General features: G+C 40.3%; 1 protein-coding gene across 1 annotated transcript in view; it reads right to left on the bottom strand.

The window, feature by feature from the left end:
- Positions 1–6108: 6108 nt before the first annotated feature.
- LOC120993594 (gastrula zinc finger protein XlCGF71.1-like) overlaps positions 6109–20548 on the bottom strand; it is a 72527-nt gene continuing 58087 nt past the window's right edge. Inside the window, exon 3 of the mRNA XM_040422069.1 lies at positions 6109–6191. Within this exon, the coding sequence (XP_040278003.1) occupies positions 6109–6191 (83 nt within the window). The remainder of the gene's footprint in view (positions 6192–20548) is intronic.

Here is a 20548-nt window from a genome sequence, read left to right as displayed (position 1 = left end):
TTCTCTCCTGTGTGAATTCTCAGATGTACATCAAGATGTGATTTCTGAGTAAAACAATTCTCACATTCGGGACATGAAAATGGCTTCTCTCCTGTGTGAGTTTTTTGATGTTTAATAAGACTTGATTTTGCAGTAAAACGCTTCTCACATTCAGGACATGAATATGGCTTCTCTCCTGTGTGAATTCTCAGATGTACATCAAGATGTGATTTCTGAGTAAAACAATTCTCACATTCGGGACATGAAAATGGCTTCTCTCCTGTGTGAGTTTTTTGATGTTTAATAAGACTTGATTTTGCAGTAAAACGCTTCTCACATTCAGGACATGAATATGGCTTCTCTCCTGTGTGAGTTCTCAGATGTATATCAAGTTTTGATTTCTGATTAAAACATTTCTCACATTCAGGACATGAAATTGGCTTCTCTCCTGTGTGAGTTCTCAGATGTCCATCAAGATGTGATTTCAGACAAAAACATTTTCCACATTCAGGACATGAAAATGGCTTCTCTCCTGTGTGTGTTTTTTGATGTATAATAAGACTTGATTTCACAGTAAAACACTTCTCACATTCAGGACATGAATATGGCTTCTCTCCTGTGTGATTTCTCAGATGTATATCAAGTTTTGATTTCTGATTAAAACATTTCTCACATTCAGGACATGAAATTGGCTTCTCTCCTGTGTGAGTTTTTTGATGTATAATAAGACTCGATTTCTCAGTAAAACACTTCTCACATTCAGGACATGAATATGGCTTATCTCCTGTGTGAATTCTTTGATGTCCATCAAGATGTGATTTCTGATAAAAACGTTTCCCACATTCAGGACATGAATATGGCTTCTCTCCTGTGTGTGTTCTCTGATGTTTATTAAGATGTGGTTTCTGATAAAAGCACTTCCCACATTTAGAACATGAATATGGCTTCTCTCCTGTGTGAGTTCTCTTGTGTTTTAAAAGATTTGATTTGTCAGCGAAACACTTCTCACATTCAGGACATGAAAATGGCTTTTCTCCTGTGTGGATTCTGAGATGTTTAACAAGGTATGCTTTTTCAGCAAAAGTTTTTCCACATTTTGAACAGCAATTTGTCTTTTTTCCTGTGTGAGTCCTCACATTATGATTCTTATTTTCAAAAGTCTTCTCACATTCTATACGTGGAAACGGCTTCTCTCCTGTGTGAATTTTCAGATGTTCAACAAGATGTGCTTTCGTATTAAAAGTTTTCTCACATTTTGAACATGGAAATGGTCTTTTATCCTTGTGAATTTTATTCTGCATATAAAGATACAATTTATTTTTGAAATGTTTCCCACATTGAGAACTTGCAGACATTTCACTCAGTTTATGTCCAGTGCTATAAATGACACTCTGTGCTTGATTATCTTCTACTTCGTTGAAGGGGGTAAAATTAGACATCTATGGAAGCCTCTCATCTAGAAAAAAAAAACTAAGATGAGATGTTTTCTTTTCATTGTAAATCATATAAAGTGTAAAGGTGTAAGAACTATCTCAGTAACATGAAGTCAACTGTTTTTAAAATCAGTTAGAAACACTAGTCATCATTTAAAAATAGGTAAAATCGCTGATTAAAGAAAGGATGTTACTAGATTTTATTAAGCACATTAAACTGTTAGTAAAATGTGCCAGTTAGAATTCTCCAAGTGACTATAAACTGGATCCTTTCTCTTCTAGTTATCAAAGTGATTTTCTTGAAATTGTACAAACAACATGAGGAATATTTGTAAAATCTTCTACACAATTTTTGTGGGGCAAAAAAAGATTCAAATACAACATTTGGTCAAATTTTCAGACATTTGATGAATGTCTCCACTTTCAGGAGTGGAGTGAAAGGTAGGTCAGAATTACAGATTAGAAACTTATTTCTGTTCAGTGATACTTAAAAAGGTCACAACAATGTCCTATCTCCATGTCAGGCAACCCCCAATGTACATTTACTTAGATAGTCATACATCAAATTGAACTTGAGTCAAATATATTATTTCTGTGAGTCATTTCATAAATTTGGTGCAATCTCACAAAGTTAGGAGAGATTTAAAACTGACAGTAAAACCACAGTGTTACAGAATATTTAGAACCACTGTGTAAATTGGAAAACATAACAAGACTGAAATCCAGATTGAAGTCAGTTGACCTACAGGACAGGAGAAACAAAGATGTGGACTCGGAACTTGCTCATATTTGGATCTAGACTTCTAGAACCCAGAAAAACAAAGACATTGACTTTGAATGTGTTTACTTGGATCAAGACTTCTGCAACCAAAACTTATAGAGACTTGGACTTGGAACTTGTTCAAACTTTGATCAAGATTTCTAAAACCCAGAGTTATCCAGATATAGACTTGGAACTGGTTTAGACTTGGAACAAGACTTCTACAAGCCAAACAAACAGAGATATGGATTTGGAACTTGTTCAGACTTAGATCAAGTTTTTTGGAAACCAGACATACAGAGGCATGGACTTTATACTTGTTCAGACTTGAGTCAAGACTTATACAACCCAGACTTACAGAGACATGGACTTGGAATTGATTCAGACTTGGATCAAGACTTTAACCCCTTCACACCCGATGACATACATGTACGTGATCGGGTGTGTCTTTAAAGATGTCACCCGCTACTGCCCGCTGTGGCGCCATAGCCACGGGTGGCCGTCTGCTTCTTATAGAAGACACCCGTGTCTAATGACCGCAACCGACAATAATGCCGATAGCGGACATTTAATCCTGACCACGGCATCTGAGCGTGCTGAAAACCAAAAGCGAAAGCTTTCGATGGGCTCCGGCTCCCCCGTGTGGCAATCGGAGGAGCCGTAGCATGTACGCAGCAGCCCCTGTCTTTATGAATGACAGGAGGCTGCTGCATAGTATTTCCTATGGAGCCTTGCCTGTAATAGGGCTCCATAGAAAAAATAGTGAAATCATCATAGACTTCAATGCAATGCATTGGATTCGCCGTTTTTTTGGTCGCTTTATTTTCTACAAAAAATAAAATAAAAAGTGATCAAAAAGTCATACACACCCCAGAATGGTATTAATGAAAATATCAGATCAGCCCGCAAAAAATTAGCCCCCATACAGCTCCATACATATAATTACAAAAAAGTTAAAGGGGTCAAAATATGGCGGCAAAAAAATAAAACTGATTTTTTTTCCCCCACTTTTATTTTTTTTTATCACTATCAAAACGCAAGAAAAACTATACATATAAGGTATCGCCGGATTAGTACTGACCTATAGAATAAAAGTAACTGGTTAGTTTTATCGCACATCGAATGTCGTAAATAAAAAACCTGTAAAACTTTGGTGGAATTTTTTTTGCTATTTCACTCCATTTGGAATTTTTTTTTCCGCCTCCTACTACATCATATGCAATATTAAATGGTGGCATTGGAAAGTACAACTTAACCCGCAAAAACCATGCCCTCATATGGCTATGTGAACAGACAAATAAAAAAGTTATGGGAAGGCAGGGAGTGCAAAATGAAAAAGCAAAAAAATAAATAAAAATACTCCGGCCCTGAAAGGGTTAAGGAACCAGACATATAGAGAAGACCCATCCAAACAATGCACACATGGCAGTAACTTCTGAAACCCGAACATACAAAAAATAGCTAGCAGACATAGCAATGAAGACTGGAACCCAAACATATTAGGCAGGAACAGATAAATATAAGACAGAACATCATACACCGAACTCAGTGCCTAAACAGCAAGACTAACGACTCAACAAGCACCTAAACAAGTGGAGCAGATTCAGGTACACCCCTACGGAACTAGAATGGAGAGAGTCACATCACAATAGAGCAATTCACCCCTAACAAAAGTGATTCACAGTTCCACAAAAATTGTGAATCCTTTATTTAAGAATCATTTAAAAAGTTAAATAGAAAAGTATGTGTCCTTCCTCATAGAGGCCAGTACACAAACAAAGGAGGTGGATTTGCGCTGCCAAACTGAAATATGACCCTAAATAAACAACCAAAGTCCTTTAATAAGCTCATATGGAATACAATTACAAACAGTGAACAGACGTGTAACACAACGCAAATGATAAATTCCTCCTATATGTCTCAATATGTCCATAAGCACCATTGAAAACAGCTAAGCATGGTCAGAGACGTAATAGCAATACAGACATCTTGAAATATAGTTTAGAAGGCAGCCATTTAGATAAACTGGTATCTATCTAATACAAAGCTTGGGTTTGATAGACCAGGAGCAGTATTGGCAGCAGCTGCTTGACATCGGTTGGTAAAGTCCTGTTTACTTGTCACCAATATCTCCAATGTATAATAGGAGCGTCACCCAGTGGCTTATTAGTGAAAATATAATAGTTGTAATATGTTTTATTTTACCAAGTTCATATTCTTCTTTATTTTCCTTATTAGACTTCAGTTGCAATTTCTCTGCCTAAGACTCCAGCTTTCCCAAATGTCTCTATAATAACGCAATACTTCTCAGGTATTAAATACAACCTGCCTAAATTATCAGACACTCCTATTGGTTCAGAGCAGGGAGAGGACATCTAATACTACATGTGTCATTCACTCCGTCTATTGCACAGAGAAACATAAGACACCACTAGTTTTGATTGGAACAGATGTTGGGAAAGCATTAGATATAGTGGATGAGATTTTTCTGTAGGTGTTCCATTGTCCCCTGCATTTATGTCATCTGTTTCTTCACACTACTACAACCCACAAACCCTACGCTGTCTGATACATTCCATATCCAAAATTGCACTTGACAGGGCTGTCCCTCTTGTTTGTAGTAGTTATGGAAAGCCTCATTCAAAAAAATTCAAGAATATCCTGAAATTTCTAGATTAAGAGTTGGCCATTTTGCAAGACGAGTCTGCAGAGGATTTTGTGACACATTTGAAAGTGTCAATCAACATCTTCTGACTTCAAAATTAAGATAGAAATGGCTATGTTTACAGCAGGCTGGAGCTGGAATAATGTGCACCAAATATCTGCAACTAGAATTATTATAAATGGAGACAAGAATTAACTAAAACAAGAACAGGACAAAAAAAAAGCGGTAACTGGAGCAAGGCACAAATGTTGGTAAATGAGGTGCACTTCATGTGCTCCAACAAACCTGACACATTATCAGCCACATTTTAGACATAAACCTATTAATACTTCTGTTTATATACAGCAAAGATTACAATATTTTATAATTCCTTCCACTTATAGTCAGTTCAGTGACACTTACCAGAGATGGACCCTCCACACACTCAGGACTTGATCTCAACTCAGTGTCTTCTCCTCAGCAGGTCAGTAATCCAAGTAAATTCCCTTGGTGAATTCTAGCTTTCTGAGCCATGCTTGTGTCTTTTATTCCCCTTTGGTGGCTATAGCTATCTGCTCCTCCTCTCCTCCCAGGAGACGCCCAGCCCCACCTCCATAATCAATGAAACCTTTTATCATCACATGTGGCTTACAATGGGGCCACCTCCTCCTCAACAACCAGTTTAGCATTTTCTGGCCTCCTAACATGGTCCTTCATTTACACATTGTATTTGCAGGGTAGAGACCTATTGTTCACACTCCTATTTAGCATCTGTAAGAGATTCCTGGGATACTCCGAGACCTTTTTATGTGAAAATCAGTGTAAACAATGAGCATTTTACATCCTGATGTTATACATTTCATCCAGACATACAACCACATGACTCCCCATCTATAATTCACATATATGAAATGCTCCATATTATATCCAGTAGAACAGATTATGAGACTTTCATTATGCAAAGGACATTATTTCTTACAGATCTCATGTTGAGGAAGAATGACTTTAAGTGGAATAAATTATCTATGACAACTGTATATGGGTATTTGTTGTTCTTAAGGGTGTCAGGCTGATATGTTAGTTCTATTTAAAAAAAAAAGAGTTTGGAAAAATATACCTTTTTTATTTTTTTGTAAAAAAAAGAAAGAAAAGTACTATACATAATTCATATTGTTAATACATAGTGAACCATAGAATAAATTGATTACACTTTTAAACTGGCACGGTGAACCGTCTGAACAAAATACTGTTTTTTTTTTTAATTCCATCACCCAAAAATGTAATATATAGTGTTAAAAAGTTTTTTTGTATCCCAAACTGGCAGTAATGGAAGTTGTAACTCGTCCTTCAAAAACAAGTCCATATGCAGCTGTATCTACAGAAAAACAAAAATATGTTATAAGGTCTTTGAAAGGAGCAATAGAATTTTTTATTAATTATTTTGCATATAGAAAAATGTGAAAAAAAAAACAACAAAAAAACACTATATAAATCTGTTACTTTTATTTCAACCTACCCACAGAAAAAAGTCATTATGTCACAAGGACGGTGGACACAGTGAAAACAACCAACCCTCAAAAAAAATGGTAGAATTGCTGTTTTTGAAGCTGTCCCTTTAAAAAATGTAAAGCAATATGTTACTAAGTAATACAGTAATTAAAAAATGTAAAAGTAATATAAGTAACTAAGTAATACAGTAAGTCTATATATAACAGAATCGATGAAGTATAAATGGCGCAGCAGTTGAACGATATAAAGGTTCCGTTGTTGCTGAGTAATGCACAATAAATCTAGGTAGAACAGAACAGATTAAGTATGGATTGCGCGGCAGATGAACCTATTCATTAGACCGCATCTCCGGATTTGCGGACTCATTGGAATGGCCACAGAACGGTGCCTGCAAATGCGGTCCGCAATACGGCGACGGGCTTCACACGGTTGTGTGAATGTACCCTAAGAAGGAAGAAAATACGGTGTTGTGAACCCCCAAATTGCTTTTATGTCACCGACACAATTAACAAACTGGTTAACGCTTTTATAACAGTAAGACGGATGAAAATGCAGTGTTCTGAAGCTCTAAAATACCTTTATGTCACCGACACATTAAAGAGACTGGTTAACTTTCTTTTAAAAGTAAGACAGATGAAAATGCAGTATTGGCAGAAATTGCCTTTATGTCACCGACACAATTAACAGACTGATAAAGTATTGTATTACAGTAAGTAGGATGAAAATGCAGTGTTGTGAACCCACGAATTGCAAGGAAATTCGGATTTGTGGGCACATTGAAGTTTTCCTGAATTTTGTATTGAATTCAATTTCTTTCACTTCGATTTGCTCAACACTAATGGCAATACACATTTTAGTCCACGTTGGTCATTACAGTTGTTCAAACTGGACATACATGTTCAATGAAGCCGGGTGACAGACAAAAGATCTTCCTGGGAATATTCTTTTATTTATTTATGAACAACCTTTCTTTGAATGAAGGATCTATTTTCAGGCTATTGGTAAAAATATTAAACTTTTTTTCAAACAATAACATTCTACCATTGGTCGTCAAAAGCAATCCTTTATTGTTAAATCTAAAGAGACAAACGTTTATTCTGGTCAATGAAGCATACATAACCACCTTTACATGTTGCATCATGTAAGTTTTTTTTCAGACCATACAGTTGTTATGCAGTTCTGGCTAATGCATTTCTTAGCAGAACCAAGAGACACTATTAGAACTTGGAAAAGATAACTTCTATAGGTGACATCCAGTTCTAAAGTCTTGTGAATAACCAGTGTGGTTACAAAAAAACAAAATGGCTGCACACCATTATATATACAAACAATAGAGCTAAGAAATGGGGGTCATTCTAGATAAAAGTGGTACAATACTGACTATAAATGAGTATACATGAGCAATGGAAGCTCTTAGCGCACATACCTGTCGGACCCATCTACCAGGAGTCAAGGTGGCTTCCGCAGAGGGGTCCCTATCACTAAAGAAACTGATTCACTTTGGACTTACTTAAGCCTACAATATTCAGGGCAGTGCAGGAACCAGCTACAAACATGCTCTGCTCAGAAGTCCCAGGTAGATGGGCGTGTCCAGTCTAAAAGGGGTGCCACCCCCAATATATTGCAAGAAAATTTAGACTAAAGCCTTCAGGATCCCAGGTGCATATCCATGAAGCAAACATAATTAGAAAAAACAAAATGGCTGCACACCATTATATATACAAACAATAGAGCTAAGAAATGGGGGTCATTCTAGATAAAAGTGGTACAATACCGACTATAAATGAGTATACATGAATAATGGGCGCTCTTAGCGCCCATACGTGTCGGGCCCATCTACCAGTGTGGTTACAATCTCTTGCATATTATGATGGCTAGTCACTCAGGATTTAAAATGCTTATTGTTTACACCAATTTCCACATGAAAAGACCTCGGAGTGTCCCAGGAATCTCTCACAGATGCTAAATAGGAGTGTGAACAATAGGTCTCTACCCTGCAAATACAATGTGTAAATGAAGGACCATCTCAGGAGGCCAGAAAATGCTCAACTGGTTGATGAGGAGGAGGCACCATTATTCTTCTATTGTATATGGTAATGAGGGAAGCCAGATCTGATAATTGGGGTGCATAAAAGGCTGTGTGTGTGTGTGGGAGGGGGGGGCAGATTTATCTTCAATCTATGACCTGTGTGTAGGGGTGTGCGAGATTGAGTGTGTGGAATAGATCAACCCTTGGCAGTTGTATCTGAGTTATGTGACAGGGTCGTCCCTCTACATGACAGTGTCCAATTATAAAATACAGACTTTTAAATGTGCCTGTGGGGATGGATGTAACCTTGCTGCAGAGTCTATATAACCGTATGCTTGTAGTGCTCTACTGGTAGCCTGTCAACAGATGCCCAAAGACACAGATCAAGTTATTTCCCTCCTTCTCAATGCTGTGGAGAATAAAGTTTAACCACTTCATATCCGAGCCATTTGCCCCCTTCCTGACCAGGCCTAATTTTGCAAATCTGACATATGTCACTTTATGTGGTAATAACGTTGGAGCGCTTTTACGTATCCAAGCCATTCAGAGATTGTTTTCTCGTGACACATTGTACTTCATGATAGTCATAAATTTGAGTCAATATATTTTACCTTTATTTATGAAATAATCCCAAATTTGCCCAAAATTTTAGGAGGGGGATAAGGTGATAAGGTGCCAGTTTTATTGGTACTATTTTGGGGTGCATATGATTTTTAATTGCTCTATATTAAGTTTTTTGTGAGGCAAGGTTTTGGCAGTGTTTTATTTTTTCAATTTTTACAACATTCATCTGACAGGGTAGATCATGTGCTATTTTTATAGAGCAGGTAAAAAATTATGTTTTTGTGTCTCTGAAAGCCATTTATTTTTTATTTTTATGCCGATCGTCTTGTGCAGGGGCTCTTTGGAGGAAGAGTTTACTTTTTTATTGGTACCATTTTTGGGTACATATGATTTTTTGATCATTCATTATAACACTTTATGGGGCAAGGTGACCACAAAATTGGTTGTTTTAGCACAGTTTTTATTTATTTATTTTTACAGCGTTCATCTGAGGGGTTAGGTCATGGGACAATTTTATGGAGCAGATCATTAAGGACGTGGCGATACCTAATATGTATACTTTTTCTTATTCATTTAAGTTTTGCACAATAATAGCATTTTTTAAACAAAAAAAAATGATGTTGTCACACCTGTGACAGGTCTTAGAAGGTCTGAAAGATTATCTGCAAATTAGTGATCTGATAGCCTATTTTGGTTTCACTTTGTCTGTGTGTTGCTGGTATGTTCACACTTCCTGGTCAGGTGTGAATCATGTGACCTTTACCTATCCCTATTTAGTCTGACTTTACCTATCACTCCTTTCTACGGATAGCTTCATTTGGTTTTGAAAGAGCTGGAGTGTGGTTCTTGTTGAAGTCCTGTTCATCCATCATCCTCAGAAGTTAAGTGTTCCGCTTGTTGTGTTTTCGTATCCCCCCTCCCCCTGTTTGTTTACTAGGCCTCAGTGAGACGCTGGTTCCTTCACCAGGGAAGGAACGGGTTGTCTCTGCCCTTTCATTACCTTTAGGGCATCTGATTGTCACCAGGGTTTTCTAGGTTCCTGTGTATGGGCATCTCTACCATCAAGAGGTGCCCATACGTATAGGAGTTAGGGCCAGGAGCAGGGTTTTATAGGTGGTGACCCTTTTCCTTCCCTAGAGGTGAGGCCTAGTCTCTTCCCCCTTCCATCTTGTTGTCTTTTGGGGTTCTCCCCTACTACATCCGTGACAGATGTTTTAGTGTCTCCATAGTCTGAGAGCCATATATTTTTTTTTTTTGACTGATTGTCTTAATTAGGCTCTCATTTTTTGTGGGGTTAGGTGACAGTTTGATTGGTACTATTTTGGGGGTCATATGCCTTTTTGATCGCTTGGTGTTGCACTTTATGTGATGTTAGGTGACAAAAAATTGCATTTTTTTGGCATTATTTTTTTTTTACGGTGTTCACCTGAGGGGTTAGGTCATGTGATCTTTTTATAGAGCTGGTTGTTACGGACGCGACAATATCTAATATGTATACTTTTTAAAATTTATTTCACTTTAACACAATAATAGCATTTTTTAAACAAAAAATGATGTTTTAATGTGTCCATGTTCTGAGAGCTATAGTTTATTTTTATTTTTTGAGCGATTTTCTTATGTAGGGACACATTTTTTGCAGGATGAGGTGACAGTTTAATTGGTACAATTTTTTGGGACATATGCGTTTTTGATCACTTGGTGTTGCACTTTTTGTGATGTAAGGTGACAAAAATAGCTTTTTTGACACAGTTTATAATTTTTTTTAGGGTGTTTATGAGACAGGATGGATCATGTGATATATTCATAGAGCCGACCGTTAAGGATGCGGCAATACCAAATATGTCTATTTTTTTCTATTTTAAGTTATTTTTTTATTCCTTACTTGTGAAAGCTTTTTTTATTTTTTTTATTTTAACACTTTTAACACTATTGATTTCTCCTGTAACTGGAGCAGACATAGTAGCCCCAGTTACAGGGGAAATACACCCCCCAGAGAGGCTGTACAGCACTATGTAACGCTGTACAGCCTCAATGCAGGGCTGATCGAGGTCTGTAGAAGACCCGACAGTTCCTGCACTCTCCCAGCCCCGGCGGTTACATGACCACCGAGCCGGGACAGGAAGCGCATACAGCGATCTAGAAGGCAGCGACACCTGGGAACTGTCCCTGCCTTCTCTCTGGGTTGCCCTGCTGTCACTGACAGCGAGCAACCCGCTCTGCAGCTGCACGATTAGCGTGCAGCTCCCATCTCTGAATGAACGTTCAGAAACGTACATTCAGAGATAGAGATCCACCTCCCGGACATTTATAGTCAACAGGCAGACGGGAGGTGGTTAAGAGCATAAGTGCTTACACATTTACAATGTCCAGGTTAACATTCAAACTACCAGGGGGATAATAATAGCAAGAGTCCTTGGTGTGACAAGATGGTGGTCTAACTAACTAAACTAATTAACAAGGTTCCCTCTCTACAAAGCTTAGCTACATTTGAGCCCTGGAATCTGCAGGCTAAAGGCAACAAACCCTGGGTCTGCAGGTCTTGCCAAGAGTCCTGGTAACACAAACTGCAGACACGCCACCGCTCAGGTGCATTTGAGTTCTTGTGGCAGGTACATTCTTAAGAATGTTGCACAACCTGCGGCTTTGCCAACAAGAGTCCTTTGAAAACAACTGGACGGCACAGGGAACTCAGGTACATTTGATTCTCTACCTTTGGTCAGAATACTTTAATCAATGCAAAACCCTCACAGTTAGGATGTTGGCAATGACCTAAGAAAGGGTAGGGGTAGCACAAGTGGTGCAACTTGGAAGTCAATAACAGAGGAATTCTCTGTAGACAAAAGGCAGGAGGATGGCTGTGCAGGGCTCAAAACAGTCCCAATTGTCTTGCCCTCCTAGCACTTTTAGGCTCCTGGCTTCTTCATCTCATTAGGATAACCCAGATCATTAATAGGACCCTCTGGTGTCGAAGCTATAGCAGCAATTCTTTAGCTAGCAGTGGAGAGTTGGTGACCTTCTGTGGCAACATGAGGAATTGAAGATGCTCTGGGTTCTTGCACACAGGTTGAAGGCCCCCTCAGTCCAGATGATATGACAAGAGCAGAGGAATAGAGATGCTCTGGCTCCAGGTGTGGTGACAGATAGGCCTCAGGAGGCAAACTGGTGCTGTGCTCCTCCCTTTACCAAGCCTGTTGATCTGGCGCTAACTTCCTGGGAAGCACATGCGTGGCCTCAGTTTTGACATGATGTGTCGAAGCTATAGCAGCAATTCTTTAGCTAGCAGTGGAGAGTTGGTGACCTTCTGTGGCAACATGAGGAATTGAAGATGCTCTGGGTTCTTGCACACAGGTTGAAGGCCCCCTCAGTCCAGATGATATGACAAGAGCAGAGGAATAGAGATGCTCTGGCTCCAGGTGTGGTGACAGATAGGCCTCAGGAGGCAAACTGGTGCTGTGCTCCTCCCTTTACCAAGCCTGTTGATCTGGCGCTAACTTCCTGTGAAGCACATGCGTGGCCTCAGTTTTGACATGATGTTGGGACTCACTTTCACCAGTCTAGTAGCAGGGGCAGCAACTGATGGGGGCTCTGACAACCCTGAAGCATATGTGTTTGTAAATGTATGATACTTCAAACACATATAAGCTATACATACAATCTATGGCATATAGTCCCCCATTATAGCAATAGACACTCAATGTTCTTTTGGCCGTCGTTGTTTTAATGAGGTTTCTGATTTCTCACTACATGGGGTAGAGCAGAAGCCTGCACTATTCCATACTTAGCTATCCAGTATACTGTGTTGTGTATGTCTTCATCAACATGCCATGTGCCTGGGTGGCTGATGCAGATGCAGACTGAGCAGAGCCTTATATCTGAGGGTTAACTATATCAGACGACAGTGGCGAGAGTGATTTTAACCATCACAAAGAATATGCAAAACAGAAGCCATTGATTTTATACTTTTTATTAGAAGATTACAACCTACAGAAAAGTCCCCTTGTCATGTACGGGAACCAACCTGTCACGTGACCCAGGTGCAACTGCCAAGGGTCAATCTATTTTACGCACACAATCTCTCGTGCCCCTACACACAGGTCTCAGATTGAGCCTAGATCACACCTCGACACAGCCTTCCATGCACCCCAACACGCTGCCACCATCTATGACATTTAAATTAATACACCAATTAATTTAGGGCTCATAGAAAACCCCACAGCACCCCACTCGCAAGCAGGCTCACAGTAGCACAGGCCACACTTAGAGCAAATACATGGTATCGCAAACCGCACTCAAATGGAGGTTACTGGGTTTGTACATGGCACAAGGCAAAACCATTTAAGATCTGCTTTAATGTACTAAAAAGGTACAGTACTTAGTTACAAAGGTTGCAAGAAATAAGACATACATAAACTTGCACAAAACAGTATAAAAATAGAAGGATAAAAAGCAGAAAGCTTCTTTCTCAACAAATTGTGTGGTCAGAGTCCTTTCTGTTTTTTCCAGGGACAGGAGGAAAGTGGAACACAACCCAATGTTGATCGGATCCCCAATTGTGTCAAAGAAATGTTCCCAATAGTTCATTTTTGTCCCCATTCTGCAGAGGGTGGAGCTGAGAGGTGTCTCCCTCCTTTTCTGTCCCAGCCTTCAAGGATGACCCCCATTACCTAAGCATGCTCCACCTCTCTTACTCAGCTGGCAGACATGATATATTATTAAAACATGGCTTCCCGTCCACACTAATGGATATTCGGATCCCGACATGTTTCAATAATGTACAGTATATATTATTAGACCGATTGTTCTGATACCACACATGACTAATGTGGTTGTCCCAGAAAGTGAGATACTGGTTATGTGGGAATGCTGACTGTCAGGGGAGCGACGTTTGGACTCCCTATGATGCTCCTATCACACGGAATGCAATGATTACAATTATTGATACGTGAGTTGTACCACAGATGAGTTATTGCTTATGATAGATTTTTTCACCTTCTAGTACTGGATTTGAAAAGCTTCTAGACCCCGCTGGAAAGGTTGCATTTGGTCTGAGTGTCTGCATTTCCAGGAACCATCTTCACTACCACTTGCAAAGGGCCATTTTTATTTTAACATTCAGGTGATAAACTGATTTCCTCCAAGGGCAATGCGTATTCCAAATGCAGGCCCAGATGGAATGGCACGTACAATCACAGAATGGCATGAAAATATATAGGATCACACAACAGGTATTAAAACATACACAGATAATAACAGTTATGAGAATTGTTTTCTGTTTCTATGTTTATATTATGTTTTTATTTCTCACCCCCCCCACTCTCTGCTCCTAGAGCTCGCAATCTACAAAAGTATCCCCAACCAATCCACACTCACCCCTGCTTCTAGAACTCAAAATATACAGAACTGAACTCCGCGGTTCCTAAGAGTTTACAGTCTACAGAAGGGAACAATCAATCTCTCTCTTGGCTTTGTGATGCGATGGTGTCGTGGTGCCTTTCGATTAGTGTTGAGTGAATCAAAGCATCCGAATTGGAATTCAATCCGAAGTTTAGGAAAAAATGTATTTGCAACAAATCCGAATTTCCTTGCAAATCCTTTGTTCCTTTCCTTCGTGGTAACAAATCATTATTTTCCTAAAATGTTGGCAATACATTACCAAGTGAAAGTAAGAAGCTCGGCAACGAGAGAAAACCCATAATACCATGCCAGCCAATCCTCAGATAGCCATACCCTGTAATATCACAGCCCTATAAAAGCCTTATCCCGTGCAGTCTCCACCATTTCACTGTGAACAGATTATAGGGTCAGATGTGGCAAGCGCTAGGGATAGTGTTTTAGAAAGCTTTTACTTGTAGAATATTCAATTGGGAAAGTGCACGGACAGTGTATAGAGAGTTTTTAGACACTGTAGGGTGAGCATAGGGAGAGAAAAGGGAGACTGCAGGGACAGTACAGGCTGAGTGTGATTGCCCTAGGCATCTTGTTCACCTGCTTCACCATTCATACTTAATCTGTTCTGCTATTCATAGACTTACTGTGTGTCAAAATCAGTCTCAATAGGTGGTCTAATATATAGGCGCATTTATCTCAAGTTTCAAGTTTATTTGTCACGCACAGTGCAATACATAATATAACGTGCAGTGTAATGCCTAAACGAAATTCCATTTGTCATGGTCTCTCTCGTGACAGGTGTCAGAAGATCTAAGAGACTGGCTGCACGTGATGTGATATGACAGCCTCTTTGGTTTTATTTGTTTCAGTGTTGTTGCTGGTAATGACCACACCTCTTGCCTCAGGTGTAGCTTAGTGGTCATTCCACCTCCTCTATTTAGTCTGGCCTCACCCATCATGCTATGCAGTTGATAGCCTCAGTCTGGTATTGGAAGTGCTGGTGTGTGGTCCTCTTTTGAGTTCCTGCTCGACCATTTACTATAGAAGTTAAGAGTTACTTCACCTTGGTATTTTGTTGTTTCCCCTCTGTCTTTGTTTACTAGGCCTCAGGGAAAAGCTTTTTTATGCATCTGGAAGGAACAGGTCGTCTCAAGCTCTTACATTATTCCTAGGGCTATTCAGGGCTTCCAGGCTCCTGGGTTGCGGTGTATGAAAAATTCCTACCATCAAGGTCTGTTTATATGGAATCAGGGCTAGGATTAGGGTTTCTACAGGTGGTGACCGTTTCCCTTTCCCTAGCTTTGAGGTCTAGTTCCTTTTCCCTTCCCTCCTGTTGTTGGTGTGGTGTTCCCTCCCACATCACTAACTTGACACCATTACAATATAAAAAAAAGAAAGTTTGCATTAAAAACATTGATCATACACCAAACATACACAGGACGCACATTTATTTATTTATCTGTTCATCTATGATGTTCTGACTCAGCATCCAAACGGTCTGCATGAAGAAACGTTTCCCAGACCGCAGAAGACCATTATTTGGGTGTCTGTGGTCTTTCACTACCTTCATAGTCATGGTCAAGCACCTCTCATTATAAATAAGCTGCAAATCAGGAAGGTAAGTGCATATTATTCGCTGAGTGCACCACCCTATGAAGTGCACACCTGTCCTGTTTCTTGCAAACCAGGCTGTAATGTTTCTTGTCAGGATACTCTTTTTTTTTTTTTTTTCTCCACAAGAACTTGTTGCTGATGGATATCCGCAGATTGTCAAATTGAACGTTGTTAGGAGACCAAAAAAATGTCTATTTACTCTTAGCACATAGGCTAATGTACTAGAATACAATTCAATCCAGTGACTCAAGTTGACATCTCCTCTAATTGGAGAAGTTAACTTTCCATCTTTTCTTCTTCATCAGGCCCAGGCTGCCATGATAACTTCTCCTGACCATGACAAATCTCTGCAGAGTTTGCGGAGTAGACATCTTTAGCACCTTGCTTTTCCCATTAATCCTTATGAGGTGATAGATCATCTTCCGCTTCTTGCTGAAATCCACCCCCACCTCGTTTTCTTTGCTGACATTCAGACTGAGATGGTTATCTCGGCACCAGGTTACCAAGTGATTGATCTATTCCAGATAGGCAGTCTCGTTGTTATCGGAGATCAATCCTACCACAACAGTGTCATCAGCAAACTTAATAATTGTAGAGGAACTGGAGGTGGCCACATAATCAGAAGTATATAATGAGTAGAGCAATGGACTCAGGACACAGACTTGTGGGACATCAATATTCAAGATGAGGAGGGATGAAACATGTTTGCCTACACAAACTATTTAAGATCTATCTGACAGAAAGTTAGTGATCCAATGACATAGTGATCAGTTTAGACCTAGATTCCCCAAATTAGTAGCCAGTACAGAGGGAATTATGGTGTTTAAAGCAGAGCTATAGCCCACAAACAGTATTCTAACATAATTTCCTTTCTTAGTGTCAAGATGACACAGTACTGTGTGCAATAGATAATAGCATTGTCTAGAGAATGTTTAGTTTGGTAAGCAAATTGTAGTGGATCCAGATTCACAGGAAGTGGAGAGATGATAAAGTCTCTAACCAGCCTTTTCAAAACACTTTATCACAGTTGAGGTCAATGCTACAGGGCGATAATTAGAGATGAGCGAATTGAAGCTGACGAACTGGAATTCGATTTGAATTTCAGGAATTGTTCGATTCACATCGAATCACATTTTTTCCAAATTTTTTTTCCTAAAATGGCTGCTGCACGTGTGAGGACATGGAGCAAGGAACTCTTTGAAGGCGGGATCACCCATAATGCCATGCATGCAGCCAATCAGCAGCCAGCCCTGTGATGTCACAGCCCTATAAATAGCCTCAGCCATCTTGGATTCAGCCATTTTCCAGTGTACTTAGTGCAGGAAGAGATGTCAGCAGGTGCTAGGAAAGAGTTCATTGTGCTTAAAAAACAATTTACAAGTTCAGGGAAAGATTATTCAAGTTGTAGGGAAATGATAGGGAGGAACCATTCCACAGCATTTATGTATAACAAGGTTCAGTAGGGGAGGTAACAATCCTATTACACCTTGCTGCACTGACTGGGGATCCAAATTGCCATTATACAGCTCTGTAATTCCAGCAAACCATTCTTGTTATTAGGGTGCAAGTAGAGTTGAGCAGACACCTGGATGTTTGGGGTTTGACGGGTTCGGCCAAACTTCACAAAAAAGTTAGAGTTCGGGACCCGAACTTGACCCGAACTTGACCCCGAACCCGATCCCCATTGAAGTCAATGGGGACCCGAACTTCGGAGTACTAAAATTGCTCTAAAAAAGTCATGGAAAGGGCAAGAGGACTGAAAATGGCAGCAAAATGTGGTTAAGAGCATGGCAAGTGCTCTGCAAACAAGTGTGGATAGGGAAATGACTTCGATTAACATAAAATACATAAAAATAAACAATAAAAATCTTGATCTTGGAGGATGAGGTCCATATGGAGGCGGTGGATGTGGCGGTGTAAGTGGAAGCGGCGGTGGAGGAGTAGCAGGTAGCCTACACTTTTTTTTTGTTTAAATTAGGGTACACCCCAAAACATTGGGAAATATAACCTGTGATAACCCCCTCCAGCCGTGCTAAACAAATGTTCAGACAATACACTGGCTGCAGGGCAGGCCAGCACCTCCAAGACGTAAAGGGCAAGCTCAGGCCATGTTCCCAATTTGGAGACCCTGAAGTTGAAGGGGGCGGACCCACATACTGCCCCACCATGTCACACGTCCCCATGTCCACGATCCAATTTGATATCTTTTCTGCGTCTACCATGTTGATCACGGTTAGCGGCGAATCAGGGCTCCACGCCGGAGAGGGAGCGTGAGAAAGGGATACCACATCCAAGACAGGTCAATGGCTGCAATGTGATCGAGCGGAAATGCGGAAAGTTGTTAAAGTTGAGGTGGCGTGCGTCAATTACCCACTCCCGACTCAGGGAGGTAGTGACGATAAATAACAATACAGGACTCATAAGATGCCCTATTATTGCAATGATTAATAAAAAATTAAAGGGAATGTCACTGGTTTATTTTGGATTTGGAATCGTTAGACAGGAGACCTTCTGCCGCTTTGATGACTCTAGATAACTTCTGCCTGATCGCACATCCCCGTACACGATTTATTTGGATATCATCTCTATCAACTTTCGATGTTCTTTTCTGCGCCTACCATGTTGATCACGGTTAGCAGCAAATCAGGGTTCCACGCAGGAGAGGGAGCGTGAGAAAGAGATACCACATCCAAGGGAGGTCAATGGCTGAAATGTGATCGAGCGGAAATGTGGGACAAGTTGTTAAAATGGAACGATCGAATGAAAGGAGGTGGCGCGCGTCAATTAAAGACACATTTTTTAAATTTAATTCCCTGTCACCTATGCAGAGCAGGGTTTTTTTATCGCCAAAAATGGGTTAATGTTACCCACCAATGGAACAGATGATTTTTAAAAATTTCGGTCCCTGTCACCTATGCAGAGCAGGGGTTTATTCACGGCAAAAATGGTAAAATGTATTCGGCAAAATTGGTAAAATGTCACCTGACAATGTAACAGACGATTTTTTGAAATGTATGTCTCTGTCACCTATGCAGAGCAGGGGTTTATTCACAACATAAATGGTAAAATGTCACCCAAGAATGTAACAGACGTTTTTGCACCCTGCTCCCTCTTTTGCTGTGCTGGTGCCTCTGTGCGACCACCGCTTCTTCCTCCGAACTAGACAGGTCACTCGCATGACCTTGATTCCTTGTGGGGTCTAGTATATCATCATCCTCCACATCATCTTCCACCCACTCTTTACCCCTTCCCTCCTTGTTGGTTTGCATACTGCATAAATCCGCAGCAGTTGGCACCTATGTTTTGTCATCATCAGAGACGTGCTGCGGTGGTCTTCCAATGTCCTCATCCTGAAACATAAGTGGTTGGGCATCAGTGCACTCAATCTCTTCCACTTCTGGTGCAGGGCTATGTGTATGGCCCACGGAAACCCTGCTAGCAGTGTCATCAAAAAGCAGAAGAGACTGCTGCATGACTTGGGGCTCAGACTGCTTGCCTAATTTGCAAGGGGGTGAGTTGAAAGACAGATGGCCATGGGCTGTAGGTGCCAACTCTGATCTTTCAGCAGGGGACTGGGTGGTAGACAATGCACTGTAGGCACTGTCAGTCCCTCAATCTACTATAGTCTGTACTTGTTCTGGCCTCACCTGATTCTTACTGTCATAAATGCAGTGAAGGCCGCAAATGTACTTTATAGTGCAAAAGATGAGCATTTGTCACACAACAATGTAACAGACGAATTAGTGAAATGTATTTACCTGTCTACTAGGTAGAGCAGGGTTATATCACAGCCAAAAATTTGTGAATTTCCCCCAAAAATGTAACAGACAAATTAATGAAATTTGTTTACCTGTCTACTAGGTAGAGCAGGGGTATATCACAGCCAAAAATTGGTGAATTTCACCAGAAAATTTAAAATACAAATTAGTGAAATTACATAAAATTAAATAAAATACGTACAAATAAAAAAATAATAATCTTGGTGTATGAGTTGGAGGTCCATATGGAGTAGGAGGTTGAGGAAGCTGTGGACGTAGCGGTGTAGGTGGAAGCGGTGGTGGAGGAGGACGAGGTAGCCAACACTGGTTTTTGGTCTTAATTTTTATTTATTTTTTAAAATTAAGGTACACCCCAAAACAGTGGGAAATATCAAAAATACAACAATGAGAAAGTGCGCTGGAGTATAACAATGGCTAGGTAAGGACGGTATACATGTCTATTCTGCACAAGGTACGGACAAGTCCTGTGGGATCTATGCCTGGTTCATTTTAATGAACGTAAGCTTGTCCACATTGGCTGTGGACAGGCGGCGGCTATTGTCTGTGAAGATGCCCCCTGCTGTGCTAAACACACGTTCAGACAATACACTGGCTGCAGGGCAGGCCAGCACCTCCAAGGCGTAAAGGGCAAGCTCAGGCCATGTGCCCAATTTGGAGACCCAGAAGTTGAAGGGGGCAGACCGATCATTCAGTACGTGTAGGCGTGTGCACACATACTGCTCCACCATGTTGGTGAAATGCTGCCTCCTGCTAAGACATTCCATATCAGCTGGTGGTGCTGGTTGTTGTGGCGTGATGACAAAGCTTTTCCACATTTTGGCCATGGTAACCCTGCCTTCTTATGTGCTG

Source organism: Bufo bufo, chromosome 3 (genome assembly GCF_905171765.1).
Source record: "Bufo bufo chromosome 3, aBufBuf1.1, whole genome shotgun sequence".
Lineage (NCBI taxonomy): Eukaryota > Metazoa > Chordata > Amphibia > Anura > Bufonidae > Bufo > Bufo bufo.
Note: the sequence above shows the minus strand (reverse complement) of the source record. Positions and strands in the feature narration are given on the sequence as shown.